The sequence below is a fragment of the Ursus arctos genome, unplaced genomic scaffold (assembly GCF_023065955.2).
Source record: "Ursus arctos isolate Adak ecotype North America unplaced genomic scaffold, UrsArc2.0 scaffold_2, whole genome shotgun sequence".
NCBI lineage: Eukaryota > Metazoa > Chordata > Mammalia > Carnivora > Ursidae > Ursus > Ursus arctos.
Genome location: NW_026622874.1, coordinates 64,108,239 through 64,123,865, shown reverse-complemented (window position 1 = coordinate 64,123,865; position 15,627 = coordinate 64,108,239). Strand labels below are relative to the sequence as shown.

The 15,627-nt window shown below is 56.0% G+C and overlaps 2 protein-coding genes across 2 annotated transcripts in view; both read right to left on the bottom strand.

Annotated features, from left to right (window-relative positions):
• Positions 1 to 4,452, bottom strand: part of ARHGEF2 (Rho/Rac guanine nucleotide exchange factor 2) — a 42,481-nt gene extending 38,029 nt beyond the window's left edge. The window contains exon 1 of the mRNA XM_026485166.4: positions 4,214 to 4,452. The gene's annotated coding sequence lies outside the window, so the exon portion shown is untranslated. The remainder of the gene's footprint in view (positions 1 to 4,213) is intronic.
• A 2,920-nt stretch (positions 4,453 to 7,372) lies between these two features.
• Positions 7,373 to 13,470, bottom strand: SSR2 (signal sequence receptor subunit 2). Its single transcript, XM_026485165.4, has 6 exons — positions 13,402 to 13,470; positions 12,761 to 12,915; positions 11,716 to 11,814; positions 10,808 to 10,916; positions 8,973 to 9,050; positions 7,373 to 7,928 (listed from the first exon to the last, which is right to left on the bottom strand). The coding sequence occupies exons 2-6, from the start codon at positions 12,913 to 12,915 to the stop codon at positions 7,818 to 7,820; spliced, it is 552 nt and encodes a 183-aa protein (XP_026340950.1). The 5' UTR covers positions 13,402 to 13,470; the 3' UTR covers positions 7,373 to 7,817.
• Between the last annotated feature and the right edge of the window lie 2,157 nt (positions 13,471 to 15,627).

Here is a 15,627-nt window from a genome sequence, read left to right as displayed (position 1 = left end):
CCATTTCTCTCCATTTGTTCTGTTCTCTCAACTCCACCCATGGCCGCAATGTCAATAATTTCTATTCTGTCCTTCAAAGAGATGAGGTGTAGCAAGGCCACCTCAACCCTCCCAGAGACATTCCTCCTCCACGTTCAGAAACGCAAGCCAGCCCCATGGTTGCGTCCTCCCCTCTCCTCCACCAGCTCCTGCCAGGCCACTCCCATCTCCCCCAGCCTCCTGAGCTCAGAAACGGTGCGGGGCAGCGGCCAGGGCTGGCTCTCACCCTATGGCTTTAGGTAGCCCCCACATGAGATCCCATCATGTCACATCACTGCTTCCACGGAGCAGAGATGGGAGATTCTGAAATAGGTCTGGGGTCAGATGCTCCAGACGAAGGCATGGGAGGAAAGCAGGAAGGGGCTCCAGGAAGTCACTTTATCTTCTTCTGTCTGGATCGAACGGTTTCCCCCCCAGCACGCACCACCAGCGTCTCCTGCCCCTGGTCCTAGCGGGGGCCGCCCACCGCCCGCGCTGCCCGTCAGTGGTTCGTTGGGCACGCCAGGGTGCTGGGGCGGGAGCACACAGTACTTTAACAGAGACAGGGGCCTCCGTTGTTCAAAAGTCTGAGACCGGGATGCCTGGGGGGCTCAGTCAGTGAAGCGTCTGCCTTCGGCTCAGGTCATGGGCCTGGGGTCCCGGGATCGAGCCCCACACTGGGCTCCCTGCTCAGCGGGAAGCCTCCTTCTCCCTCTCCCTCTGCCTGCCGCTCTCCCTGCTCATGCTCTCTCTCTCTCAAATAAATAAATAGCATCTTAAAAAAAAAAAAAAAAAAGCCTGAGACCATAATCTCAGGGAGCTGGAGTGGCGCCGAAACTCATCGGGCTTGCTCGCTCCACCGCGTCCGTGAGCCACGTGACCCTGGGGACTTTGAGCACTTTGGAGCTTCAGAACCATCTGTAAAATGGGAACTGTACTGACCCTGCCAGGCTGTTGACAGACTCGATGTGACTGACTGTGTGCTCGGCGGGATAGGTCTTCAAAAGTGCCGGCCTTGTCGTTTTTACTTAGAGGCACAGAGGAGGCCAGACATGGAGAAACGGGGAGCTGGGGACTGGAAGGCCTGGGGGACAAAAGCAGGAATCAGAGGACGGCCTCCCACACCTCTCTCTCAGACAAAGGACAGTATGAGGAAATCACGGGCCGCGGTCACACAGCCGTGATGGGGACTCACGGCCACGAACGACCTGCGATGGAAAGGGGGGGTGCAGCCAGCGTCCAGAACGAGAGGGAGGGTGGGGGTGCTCTGGTCACTGGAGGCGGCCGGCGGACTCTAGAACCGTGGGCCAAATCCGTCCTGATGTCTTTTTTAAATGGCTGGGGGAAAATCCAAAAAACACCACTTTGTGACATATAAAAATTCCATGAAATTCAAATTTCAGTGTTCCTAAATAAAGGTTATTCTGAACACAGCCGCGCTCATTCACGTACGCATGGTCTGCGGCTGGGCCCGCATTACGGCAGCAAAGTTGTGGCTGTGACACACACCATCTGGCCCCCAAAGCCTAAAATATTTATTATCTGGGTCTTTCCAGAAAAAGTTTGCAGACTCGACTCCTGATTTAGAGCAAGTGGGTCTCCAAATCAGGAAGGACGAGAAAGAGACCGAAGGGAGTGTTGAGGCTCAGCGCGCACCAAGCAGGCATTGGGCCGCGGGCCTGGGGGCAGGGGCGTCGAAGTCCCCAAGCCCATCTCCTAAAGGGCACCCGGAGCCCGCGGGGGAGGAGCCAGCCCACACCCAGCGCCCCCATTATCTTGTGGGATCTTCCCAGCCGGCTCTGGAAGTGCATTCTCACCCCCATTTTCCACCTGAAGAAACAGGCAGCGCAGAGAGGGAAAGTAACCCTGTCAAGGTCACCGGGCTGTGGGGAGGAGCAGGTGTCCGCTTGGCAGAGCCAGAGCTCCTTCCTCACCCAGGACACACGCTCCCCAAGGGGCCCGCGCTCCCCAAGGGGGCACGCGCCCAGCTTTGAAAGAGATCCGGGACACTGTTATTCACTGCCCCCCATGTCTGCCCCTTCACCAACCCAGCCAAAGAAAGGAAGCCATTAGATGGGGGGTCCCAGAGAAATCAAATGTGTCCTTTCTACTCCCTCCTCCGTTATCTTAGAAATCTGAGTGGGGTTGGGGGGCAGGCGGGGCTCAGCGAGCACTGGGGTAGGAACCGCTGCTGGAATCCGCCCCGCTAGGTGGAGTGGGCTGTGGGCAAGGCTGGTGGGCCCTTTCACCGCCTGGGGCTTCCTGCGTCTGGCCCTGCGGTCCTAAGTCTCCCAAGGGGGGCAATCATGAGCAAGACCCCCAAAAGAACCAGATAATAAAGAATGGGAAGGAAGGGAGAGCCAGACGTCCTGGTCTACTGGCTTCTCCCAGCCCTGGGGGGACAGGGTCATGGAAAACCCTTTGACTTGCTCCCTTCTTCTGCACTGTGTAGTAAAGCATGTGTCCAGTGGTGTCCTCAGACGGGGCCAGAGCTGGGGTTCCCCGAGCCTCCGATCAAGGACGCCCCAGTAACCACAGCTACTTCCCACCCTGCTCCCCAGACACCCCGTTCTGTGACAGGTCCCGAATGCCCCCCCCGCCTGCCCAGACTCTGTCTCTTAGTGAGAGGCCCATGAGATTTCGTTACGCTGTCCTGCCAACTGCCAGAGAGTAGTGTCCTGGTTCCCACAGTCAAAAGGCCAAGGGTGTCTGCAGAGCGTCGCCTTCCTTCAGCAGCTCAGGCCGGAGAGGCGAACCCAGCAGGGTCTGTGCTCCAGTGCCGGCCCCATCCCTCAGGGGGACAGGGGCAGGCACAGCAGGGGCCATCTACTGCCCACATCAGCTTCTAGGCTGACTTCTTTAAAAAAAAATGTTTTTTTTTAATTTCTGAAGATTTTATTTATTTGAGAGAGAGAAAGCACATCAGTGGAGGGGGGGGTCAGTCCCAGGACACCAAGATCATGACCCGAGCTGACGGCAGACACTTACTTAACTGACTGAGCCCCCAGATGCCCCCCAGGTTGACTTCTGAGAGGCACCCACCCGCTTATAGGACCCACGGGGCAGAGTTATTGATTTTATTGTTACTACTTAATTCCGGAAGTCCCAAGCCGGAGAGCCAGGCGTCTCCAGCCCTGTAAGGTAAGCACACCTCCCTCTGCTTAGGACGGCAGTCAGGCATCTGTCTCAAACACACGCCCTAAATCACCCCCTCCTCTCGGATAGGATATGCCAGGCTCACGAAATCCAGGCTTCCAAGGGTGACCACTTTTTTTGTTTAATTGGTTTGCAAACTAAAGCCAGGAGCCGCCCTCTTCCTTCCCACTGGGCCTGTGAACTCATCCTACCAGGGGCTCCTCTGACTGGAGAGCCTGGGGCAGGGCCCACCAGTCCTCTTCCACCTCTGGCCCATTTGTTCCTTGGCATGAGTTCCGGGTGTTGTGCCAGAAGGGTGGGGCAAGAGAGGGTCTGAGGTTCAGAAGGACACACCTGAGAAGACTTTGGCCACTGTGTCCCAGGGAATTAACCCATCAGATCTCAGGGGACAGCCACAGTGGGAGGTGGACAGGTGGGGTGACCTGGAGTCTGGGAGTCCCTAGCTCTCAGGTGTGAGTTGGTAGCCCCTGAAATCTCACAATGGATGCCCAAGGATACAGGGAACCGTGTTAGGCCCTAGAGGAAGGGGACCCCGGATGAATGAGGATCTTGAGGCTTCAAACTGTCAGAACCATCCTGGCTCCCATACCTCCCGGGTAAGAAAAAGAGACCAGACAACACCGTGATGGACTTTGGTGTCAGATGGACTTGGCGTGTGCACCCCCGGCACCACCATGTACTTCTCAGTTGTCTGGCCGTATTCAACTGCTCCAAACCCCATCTTTAATGCAGGGATCCCAGCATGTCAACCCCATAAAGTCGTCAGGGTTAAGAACATACACAGAGGGTTTGGCATCACTTGTCACGCAAGTAGTAAGTGTGAAGTGTTGGCCGCACTCGAGAGCCCCTATTTGCACACTTGCACCCCCCCAAACACACAACATTATCTGATTGAAAACGGGAGCTGAATGCAGGAGGCTGGTGGAGAAGCTACACATCGTTGCTTCCTGGGTGTTGAGGGGTTCGGGAGGGGCTCTGCTCCCAGGGGGATCCCCACTCATGGGGTGAGGACCCAGGGAAAGGGAAGAGGGAAACTCACCGGGCCTGGGAGATACCCCAAAGCTGGGGCCCTGCTCCTGCTCTCGGCTGCCGGCTTCAATACAGGGAAGAGTCCCAGGGAAGAGTCCCGCTTCAGGGAGCCCCTCTAAGAACCCAGTCTAGCACCTCAGTGGGGGCACCTCTGTTGGTCCTTTTCGGGTCACTGCTCATGGTCCAGAAGTTTGCATAGGAGACAGGGGGCACTCCTGCCAATCCAGACCAGCTGCCTCTTCAACTGCTACAGCCCTTCCCTTCCCCGCCCTACTTCAAACACCCCAGCCGTGCTGTGCCCAGGCCTTTAACCCCTCGGGTGCCGGGTGCCGTGGCAGGTCCGAGGATCCCTGGGCCTCCTGAACTCAGCACTCCCTGAACAAAGGGCAGCCCCTGGACTCAGGCCCACATGGAAACAGGTAGAGGGGGCCAAGCTGGGGTCACCTGGAGACTGTGGGCACCTTCCCCCTCCCTCCAGCGGGACAGGGAATGCTGAGGAGGGGAGAAAGAAAGCATCCCAGAGAAGGCCCACAGCTGGAAACCTACTTGACAGCAGGGTCCTCCTGGGACCAGGGAGGACCTTTGCCCTCTCTTGATTTGGGCTGCAAAACTGCTGTTGGTCTCTTTAAGAGGCAGCTTAGGGGGAGGGGCGATTATGGCCACAGCCGTGGGGAGCCTGGAGGAGGGCTCCTGCCCCCTCCCTTTGGGCTGCGGCTCCCTCACCTCTTCCCCATCACAGCTTCTTGGGGCAGAGGACGTCCTGACCTAACAGCCTTCCCAGTCCTCCTCCTCTCGGGCCCGTATGTCCTGGTGGCCAAGGGCACGCTGCCGTCGAGGACCGTGGCTGGCTCTGCCGGCTCCCTGGGCCGGGGCCTCAGAGCTCCCTGGCAGCCTGTCTCCTGGTCGGTACAGTGGGGACCCAGGGTGACATGTGTGCACGCAGTGGGACAGGAACACTGGGCCCACAGCGCTTGCAGGAGACATGCCAGCTGCCGATCGCCACGGGACTGGACAAGCCCTGCTCCTTGAGTCTCTCCTGAGCCGGGAAACCAGAGGACTAATTACATGACCCATTCGGTGGAGCCAGCTCCAAAGTTCTTCCTCTAGGTGACAGGACAGCCGCTGCCACACGTGGGAACTGTGCCCTTTCCTGCTGGCTGGGCCCCAAACCACAGGAGCCACAGGGGCTGTTCCTCGCTTCCCAAGAACACAGGGGACCTGGCCTCATTTTTCGGCGTGGGGTCCTTGGGGACCCTCTCCTTCAACAACCTGCATCCAGATGACACAGGCTCCGAGGTGGGCAGGGCAGGCTTTCCTGGCTGTCACAGGGTAAGTCCCAGGGGATTAGGCCTTGCCCCTTCCCATCCTGTCAGCTTCTTGGGAATTCCTCGACCTGTCCTCACAGGATCTCTGCAGCCAGAGTCCCAGGGCCTAGTTCGTGAACTGGGTGGAGATCTGGACCCCTGGCTCCTCCCGGCACCAGGGCTGGGTGTGTGGGTGAGCCGGTGCCAGCTGGACGATACAGGGCTGGTTTGGGGGGGGAGGGGGTGGTCCTGGAACACGGTGACGGCTGGGTCCCTATCTGTACTGCCTGCAGGTCACACCTGTCCAGGGTGGTCTCCGTGAGGGTGGCAAGTGCTGTCTGCAGGCCCTCTCGCATTAGATTTCTTCCTCGAGAAGCTCAGAGGGCTCTGGTCCTACGGCCAGCTATCCCGCTGTCTGTCCATAGGTTTCATGAGCTCTTAGGCTCACATTCCACCCTGACTCCAGGGTACCTGACTCTCCAGATGAAGGGTCTGGCTCTGGCCTTTGTTCAAGGGCCTGTGACATGAACTGCCACCACAATGCTTCTCTGGTTATGTGTCAGACCTGCGTCCCCCAGCCTCCTTCTCCATCCTGAGGGCCAGGATGGGAAGTTCTCCGAGAAGACAGCCCCAGCTGTTGGGATAGGAGTCCTTCCTTGAGTTCAGGCTAGGGAGAAGTCTCCCGTGGCACCTTCCAGAGTTAGGAACAATACCCGGTCTTCTATCTGGTCCTCTAAACCACAACCCCTCCCATTACAGGTGAACTCCTCACTGTTCTCCAAAGACTAGCATTCCAGTCCTAGGGAGCATGCTGCCGAGCCAACCAGCCCCCTGCTCCCACCCTGCCCTTGTTCTCAACCCCAAGTGTCTGACTATTGCTTTCCCCCACTCTCCTGAGCCAAGTCCCAGGTCTCCCCCAAAACACAACGAACAAGAGCAAACATATCGTCCTCGCCCTCTGACCTGGCCGGTCCTGGGGTGTCCAAGTCGCAGCCCCCCCAGGAGGGAGGCGAGCTGGTGGAGGGCTACTCCATTGGGAGCCTCCCGTTGTCTCCAAGTCCTTTTCATCCTTTAGGGGCCCGGGCTCCGTGCGCTGGGCCCAGGAAAGGTTAAACCGGTTGGGCAGTCTCCCCCCCTCCCTGCAACCCCCAACAGCATCTAAACTGGGCAACTTGGTGGCAGGAACAAAGCGGGTGTTTGTTGGGTTTCCCTCCTGCCTGGGAGGCTGTTCTCGGACCACGGCATTCCTGGCTTGGATCGAGTCAGTGCACAGCGCTTTTCCCCGCCGCTGCAGAGAGAACCACGGCCTTTCCATAGGCCGTAACGAGGGCACAGCTCGGGGGTTACAGGTGCTCAGGAATTAAAATGAATTCGAGTTAAGAAAAGCCTAGTTCTTGGGGCGCCTGGCGGGCTCCGTCACTGGAGCATGCAACTCTTGATCTCAGGGTCATGAGTTCGAGCCCCACCTTGGGTGTAGAGATTACTTAAATAATTTAAAAGAAAAAAAAGCTAGTTCTTAAACAAAGAAAGGGCTAGAACCAGGCATCAGGAGGTAGCTTTTTCAAGGTCAGTGAATAAATCAGACCAGGAGGTCTCACAGGGCATGAGGACCTTCTTTCCTCTCATCCTGCGTCCTCTCGCTGTGGAGAGGAGCTCACAGGCAAGGAAGGGTCAGGGTGGTATGAGCTGAGTGGCGAGAGCAGAGAGGGAAGTAAGGGATGGAAGCAAAGGCGCTCGGGGCCAGGCGTCTCTGCGCAAACAGGACCACAACACCTACAGCAAGGAGGGAAGGGAAGTCAGCCCCATTGCCCGGGAGCTGGGGCGCCCAGGGCCTGAGCTCACCAGGTGACGGGAAGGCAGACAAGTCAGCGTGGCATTTGTTTTTATTAGAAAACCCCATTTGGTCAGCGCTCCCCTGACCCAGAACAGAGACTGCGTAGCCTCTGAGAGTCCCTCAGCCTTCATCTGATCTTCCAGCCTCTTCCGAGAGGGGAGGGCCGCGGATGGGGGTCGAGTCCGGCAGTCTCCCGAGTGCCCCTCCTGAGCCCCTCAGAGTTCACACTGCGGCACCACAGAGGGCACCAGGGGGCCCTCGAGGCTCGAGGCTCGTTGCTGGAGGCATTCCTGCTTTTATGGCTCCAGGAGTGAACGAGGAGGCTTTCAGACGCCGAGGCCTAGTGCTTCACTCTGGCTGAGAGCAGGCAGGATCCAGAAGGTGGCAGGGGCTAGGGGACAAGAGACCGCACTCGAGGACCCTCCGGAGTCTGGAAAGCACCTGGATCTCCTGGGCAGGGAGGGCCGAGGAACCCCTCAGTTCTTCTTGGTCTTGGGAGTGTCGTACTTTCTCTTGCTGGAGTACCACAGCAGCAGGGGGATGCCGATAGAGGGCAGCGTCATGACCCCGAAGGCTGCCCAGTCCAGCTGTGGAGGACGACAGAGGCCCCGCTTACAAGTCTGGACGAGGGCATGGGACAGCCGGGAAGGAGGCGGGCAACAAGAGGGGGCAGTGCAGCCCAAACGTTCAGCAGAACCTCAGCAGAGAGGCTCCTCTGACTGTCCCTGACAGGAAGGGGTCTCTCCAGACCAACCTACCTTCCGAGCTATGGAGCCCAAGGCCTCACCTGACCTGACCCAGACTGGGAGAGAAGCTTCTCTGTTCCAGACAATCTTGGAGGGAGGTGATGCCCAGGCCCAGCCCTGCCCACACCTCCAGCCCCCTCTTCCATTCCTCTACCTCCCTTTCTGCCCCCCAGCCTTGCAAAACTACTTGCCATGCTGTTTTCTGCCCCCTGACCTACTCCCTCTACAGAAGACTCCTGCCCTTACTTTACCTCCTCTGACTGGTTGAACGCCACCTCCCCCTGAAAGCCCTCCAGGTCAGGCGATCCTGCCGCATGCTCCCCCAACACCCTGCCTGTGGTCTCTGTCATGACGCTTTTCTCCCTGCTGACCTGTTCTGAGACCTTTGCAAGCCCTTAAGATGGTTATTGGAAGGCAGTATGTCTTGTTCACCTGTCTTCCCAAAGCAAATTAGAAGCTTCATGATTATTCACCGAACAAACACTGAATCTCCTCAGTACTTTAGGCAAATCTTCAAAGAATCCTCTCCCAGACTAGACCGCCACAGCGTCCCCACTCAATCTTCCCAGCGCTCCGCAACTCTCTGAATCTAAGCACATACTCTTTTAAGCCTCAAAATAGACCCAGGACTCCAAAACGGGACGCAACTCGAGGCTGCGCAGAGAAAAAGGGCGAGTTTTTGGTTCTGGCAATTGTGATCTCATGGCCAAAAATCTCTCTTAATGGGTAAATCAGGACATTTGGTGTTGGTCTGTGTCAGACCTGAAAAAACAGATGTGACGAGAACCAACAAACTAAACAAATCTTCTAAGGAGGCCAAGGGGTCCCACAGCCAAAGGGTGTTCTCATCCCAGGGGAAGAGGAAGAGGACACCGAGGAGCTTACAAAATGTGGGGAGAATCTCCTATCAAACTCCCGCTGAGCCAGGATTCCTCCCTGTCCAGGGGCGCTGGTGAAGCCAATCTGAAAGGAAGACAAGAAGGGCATTAGCGCAAATGCAAGTCCTCATGTGAGAAAGGGCAGTCCCAACCGACCCAACCCGAAGTACGACATTCTCGGCTCCCGAAGGCACAAGGGAGCTTCCAGAAGATGCGGGAAAGCTTCCGGACTAGAGAGAGCCGCATGACTCTCAGTGTGCCGTAAAGAGGAGTCTATCAGGAGCCAGATGACGCACGATGAGCTTCTTCTCCACAAGGCAGGCCAGGTGTGCCGCTGAGGTTAGACCAAATCCTTCCTCTTCCTTCGCCTCAGGCTCTGGAAGAGTGGCTCCCACCCCCGGCCCCTCCGCAAGAGAGGTGTGTGATGGAAGGACCTGCCCTTGGCCACACCTTCCCTGTTCCTCCAGTGGAAATGCTCTTCCATACCTCGCACACTGACAGGAGGCTCCAGCGACCTAAGGAGTATTCGGAAAAGCACGGAGCCCCACCCAAATGCACACAGGAGAGAAGGGGCCGCAGCCCGCAGCGCTCCTGCCCCGGAGAGCAGGCCAGGAGCCGGAGGACGCTGCCAACAGCCTCGCTCTGAAGTGGCAGCCGAGCCTTTGATTTTATGTCTCTTAACCTATCAAATACCAGGTAGAACCAGAGTTCTAAAGCTGGTTCTGAAAGCCGAAAGGACACAAGATGTGAAAAACCTAATTAGGATTACAAGAATATGGTTCTATGTGGTTTGTAAAAACAATTCACACAGTGCGACGAATGTCAGAGGACCCTAGCTTTCCTTCAGTCCTACGGCTGACGTGCCGAGGGTCTTCCCTACGGCTCGCTCGCTGTGCAGCCTACAGCCCACAGCCCACTTGTAACGCCTTGTCAGGGGCCTTCCTAAACTCACGGCTGCAGACAGTGTCCCCATCTTCTTGGTATTCCCTAGATCCTAGCTCACTACTGGGGCTCAATAAATGCCTGCTGACCTTTTCCACAATCGATCAAAGGACTGTTTACTACTGATTTTCTATCATACATGAGAACCAGAGAGACATCTAAGACAAAGTCTCCGGCCTCAAGGAGTTTATGATTAAACTGGGAGGGGGGTGGGTAAAGACCTACACCTAAGCAAAAGAGGTACTGAGACAGCACACAGTTAAATGTTTGAGTGAAGGACGCCATCAGGGCTCTAGAAACTTCTCTGCAGTCAGCAAAGGCTTGCTGAAAGGGTGAGCAGGACAAAACAGTGGGGTGTAAAAGCAGAAGACAGAAACAAGGGCATGTGGTCCAAAGCTGGGCCCTGAGAGCAGAGGGGTCACTCCCAACAGAGAAAGAATGAGAATGACAGAGGGTGGGGCGGGTGGGCAGGGGCTCAGCCTCATGAGGGCAGAATGTGCCGGAGAGCTGGAGGCAGAGAACAGCTTCATCACCAGGGCGTCTGCGGCAGGAGCGGTCCAAGCAAGGGAAAGACACGTGGAGACTGGGAATGCACTGAAGGCCCACAGAAAAGGGTGAGAGCGGCACGGGAGACCACAGACTGTGTGGCAGACGTCACGGCCCAGATGAAAGCAAAGCAAGAGGGACGAATAGGAGGGAGGCTACGGTTCTACTCTGCCACCACCTCAACTGCTTCATGCTGGATCTTTACGATCTGAAACCTCCTTCCTTCCCAAGGACAGCAGCGGAGCTTCTGGTCCTTCTCACCATCCTCAGAATTTAGGCTGCCTTAGAACGTTTCTGCAAGTTTTCAAAGGCAAACAGATCTAGGCCCCTCCAGCTAACGTTGGGGCAACTTACCACGACAGGCCCATCCTCCTGGGCCAGGTAAGTAACGGTTGCCGAGGTGAAGTTGAAATAGCCGGCCTTGAGTGGGCGCAGGACCACGGTGTGCGAGACGTTGCTAGCGCTGGCCCGACAGTCAAGGAAGCAAGAAGACGAAGCTGAAGCTGCAACACCCTTTCAACGTGTGGACCAGGCGCACCGTTCACAGAAAGGGCGGCCCACACGTGGGACCTCATGCCTGCAACCCTCTGCAGGCACAATAAGCTCAGAACTGTTTCTAAGCCTGAGACGCGGCGCATACTATCCCAGCCAGGTGTAAGGGGTCTCAATACGCAGCCACGCTGTACTCAGTCCTCAGGTTTCTGGTGTCAACTTTCAAAGCAACACATATTACGGATGAAAAATCATTCTCACAGAAACTCTGACTAACTGAAGGAAGACCGAAAATACAAAATAAAAACAAACAAAACAAAAAGAAAACACCCTCACCAGAAAATCTAAATACTTTCATTCACAGGGGGAAAAGTTAATCTAATTCTACTTGGGAAATGACGGGCGGATGCCGGTAGGAGACGCACTGAATGAGAAAAGTCTTTAAGAGGCCGCCCGGGGGCTCCATGCTAGCAGCCAACTGACTTTCTTCTAAAAGCTTAACTATCCTCTCAGCCACAAACCATCTCCTAGGAGTCTACCTCTTCCCCACATAGTATGTTGTACCGCCTTATAACCTGAACTTGACGACCCTCCTTCCTTAGGCCTGCCCTCAATCACGCTCAATTTTCTATTGTCCCATCTTTCCGAAGAGGACACAGAAGAATGGCCACACGCAGCCAGACTATGTGAAGAAGTGACCTCGCTGCTTTGCTGGCAATGTGTCTGTATCTTCCCCAACACCAGCCTTCACCACCCAGTGTCAAGGATACGGGGCAATCCGGTCCCATTTCACGTTGAGCATACCGGAGACAATGCCGAAGTCCTCCGGAGGGAAGGAATCATCAGATAACTCCACGTCTAACGCAGCGCTGCAAAATGGAGGGACAAAAGCGGTTAGCAAGTAACGGATACAGACGTACAGTGCTCAACTGGGGGCGCCCGGTGGGCTCAGTCGGAGGAGCACAGGACTTTTGACCTCGGGGTTCTGAGTTCGAGCCCCTCGTTGGATGGAGATTACATAAAAACAAAATCTTTTTTTTTTTTTTTTTAAGATTTTATTTATTTATATGACAGAGAGACAGCCAGCGAGAGAGGGAACACAAGCAGGGGGAGTGGGAGAGGAAGAAGCAGGCTCCCAACGGAGGAGCCCGATGTGGGACTCGATCCCGGAACGCCGGGATCACGCCCTGAGCCGAAGGCAGACGCTTAACGACTGCGCTACCCAGGCGCCCCCATAAAAACAAAATCTTAAAAAGAAAAGTAATCAGCAATTAAATCTGCCTGCTTGTCCTATAAAATCAGAACTACGAAAGACAGATACGAGTCACACAGTAACCTGGGTTTGTTGCACTGAGGAATCTAGGTCAAGGGCTGGATTCTCTGGCTAAGCAGCGCCAAAGAAGGAATGGGCCCACCTTCTCTCTTGCCCCAGTATCTATGTGTACGTGTGTAGTACGTACAGAGGGGAAGAGGAGCAAGACACACATGGAAGAGAGGATTAAAGTGAGTAATATTAAAGAAAGGCAATACACATGCTTACAGGTTAATGAAAGAAAGAAGGCTGAAACCTGCAAGCCCCGAGGTAAGGAAGGATGGGGTCTCCTCCTCCTCTCCCCCTTTCACCCTCATTCTTGCTTCTTACCCCTCAGAAACTCCCAACTCCAAAAAGTGGAAGACGGTTTCTAGCAGCTTAGGTGAAGTAGGTCCTAGAGCGCGTTCACTGGCTCCTGACACCTGCGGCTGCTGGCCCCCACAAGTCTCCCTTCCCAGCTGGGAAGGAGAAGGGCCCAACCTGCAGCCCCGGGGCCCCCTCACCTCGAGCCGACATTGTAGATGTTGTACTGTAAGGTCAGGTCTCGCCCCTCCACGGCATATCTGTTCAGCAGTGACTTGGAGGCCAGCAGCCGGGCTCCTTCCTCTGCATGACTGACAGCAAACAGGGCCAACACCACGGACGCCAGCAGCCTCATCTTCGGGGAAAAAACGCCAAGTAGGCAGTCAACCCAAGCATGTAAGCGCACCACAATCTTCACGGAGGCGCCCCCTTACCAAGTCTAGCAAAACTCCTTCAATCTCACCAAGGCAGCAGCCGCTTCCCCATCAGCCAGCAGGGCTCACCCACACGCCGGGATCTCCCACCTGCCGCCCTCTTCCCGTCGGGGGGCCGGGGAGCCACCGGCTGGTGGGACCGTCCCTCGCACAGGCCTCTTCCGCCCAGCCCCACGGGGTCCTCCCCACGCCCCCTGCCCGAGCTCCCACCTCTCTGGGTCCCCACATCCCTTCCGTGGGTCCCCCCGGGACTCAGCCCGCTCAGCCCTCCCCCTCTCGCCAGGGAGACACGTTCCCCCGCCCGCGCGCCCCTCCCGTCCCCGCCGCGGCCGAGCAGCCCCTCCGCCGCCGGGCACCGTGCGGACACGGGAGGCGCTCCTCCCGCGCCCTCACGGATCGGCGCTCACCGTGCACAACCCACAGGCCTCTCCGGGGCCACCAAGACCGGAAGAGAGCGTCAGCAGGCAATGGCCGGAAGTGAGCTAGGCCGGAAACCTCAGTGCTCCGCGCGATGCCTCCTGGGAATTGTAGTTCCCGGCCAGGCCCCGCCTCTGGCTCTGCGGCGCCTGCGCGCGCCGGGGACCGAGCTGGCCTGCGCTACCGCGTGCTGCCGCCCCTGGGCAGGTACCCTGCAGACGGGGTCCGCAGTCCGCAGCGTCCAGTGCGCCGGCGAGCTACACACCAGGGGAAAGCTTTTCCTCTCAGGGCTACCGGCATCCTTTCTGCTTCCAGACGACAAACGTGGTCCTCCCTGCATGCAGAAAGGCGCCAAGCCCCGAGCTTCTCTTCGACGCCCTTCGAGATCCCGGAAAAGCAGTCTTTTCTTCGCCGTGCCGACTGTAACCTCTTTGCTCATGCTCATCACTGCTTGCTGTGTTCACTGCAGTGGACGCCCTGTCTTGGGTCTTACCCTGCACTTTTCCATCAGCTGCCAGACAGACGCCGCCAAACAGCGTTCTGGAAGAGGATGCCTGTGGGGTTCTGCCGTCGCGAACAAGATCTCAGGCCTGCCACTCCCTCACTGGCTACGTAACCTTAAGGCAGGTGGCACTTCTGTAAAGCCTTGGTTCTCAGATCTGTAAACTGAGATAATTCAGCACTCTCCAGGTGTTGGAGGGCAAATAGGATAATGTGTGTGAAACCGTAAGCGCATTGGCTGGCACAGGTGTGCTTAGGGAAGGCTAACTCTCAGTATTCCTATTACTCTCTATCTCCATTGCAGCATTCCTTCATTCGGTGTGCATTTATTGTGCACCTGGTTTGTGCCTTCACTGTTCTAGGTTGTGAGGCTACAGTGACCAAGAGGACAGAGAACATTTCTTCTTGCTGAGGACTTAACGTTCTTGTGGAAAAATACACATCTCCTGTATTTGTTTTAGCACACCCTGCATTCCCCACCTCCCAGACTAGAGCTCCTTGGGGACAGGTTGTCTGTTTCGCATTGCTCAGTGTCGTGCCTGAGCGCGCGGTGGGAACTCCAGGAACGAATGACCACTTCTCTACCTACACCCTCCAAGCTACTTCTCTTTCCTTCTCCAGCCCATCGTTCAGGGCCCTGTTGCAGTCTGATCCCCCCTGGCAAGCCTGCCTTGGCTTTGCCAGACTACATTGCTCTTTTACAAGACTGGAGTAGAGTATGCTTTTTCCCACTTGTTTCTGGCCCGGAAAAGCCACCTTAATGATTAGATGCTATTTCTTCAGTGAGCACTTACCAAAGGTCCTAGAGTAACGCTGAACACCAAGGAGGTGCTCAAGAAATACTTGCTGATTGTGGGATTTTTTATTCCTTTCCAAAGTGTTGTTTTCATAGCAATTTCTCCAGCTTGGAAAGATATGAAGTGTGGCTGTTCTTGGTTCTCACACTCAGCCGCATGCAAAGAGACTGTGTCTGCAGCACACACAGTCTAGATACCCTACCCATAGCCACTCTGGATTCGGGAGAGAAACGTCTCCATCCTTACTTTGCAGTTTATACACAGACCCTTCTGCCTCTGCCCCTTCTAGTTGAGTCCCTTGTTCACTCATTGATACACTGAGCATCCCTTTTGGGGGGCACCTGTCATGCATCAAGCACTGCGATAGTTGCTGTGGGAGACACAGAGACAGGGCATGGTGTCTGCCCTCGCGGAGGTTAGAGCCCAGTGATGGGGTGAGATATACTCATAACTATAGTGAAAAGGCAAATGCAATGCCAAGCACCCTTTAAAACACACACACGCACGCACGCGCACACACACACACGCACATGCGCACACATGCAGCAGTGGCTTCCTGTTGTCCATGGAATTACATCCCTTTGTCTGACAGTCAAGACCCTTCACTGTCATCCCTACCCCTCTCTGCTTTAGCCAAATAGACCACTCCCTCTGGTCCACTTTCTCACTTTCAGACTTTTGATCAGCGCAAATTATTGAGTCAAAAAACAATCGCTTTTATTGACTTCTTACTACCACCAGCCCTACACTAGTTTCCAAGAGAACAAACGTGTATAAGATGCACTTGACTTGGAAGAGTTTGAAATGGTGGGGGCCTGGCAGGGGTGGGGGCAGATAGATTCATGACGCTGTCCTAAGTGTCCTGAAAGAGGTTAGTACGGGGCTTCCAGGCCCTGGTCTGCCTTTACATTCTCTTCA

Bases quoted from the DNA above. Each gene is read 5' to 3' on its own strand.
- SSR2 (XM_026485165.4), bottom strand. From the start codon at position 12,915: ATGAGGCTGCTGGCGTCCGTGGTGTTGGCCCTGTTTGCTGTCAGTCAT. The intron at 11,815-12,760 runs GTGAGGGGGCCC...TCCATTTTGCAG, and splicing joins ATCTACAATGTCGGCTCGAG to CGCTGCGTTAGACGTGGAGT. The intron at 7,929-8,972 runs GTAAGCTCCTCG...CGTCCTCCACAG, and splicing joins GGAGATTCTCCCCACATTTT to CTGGACTGGGCAGCCTTCGG.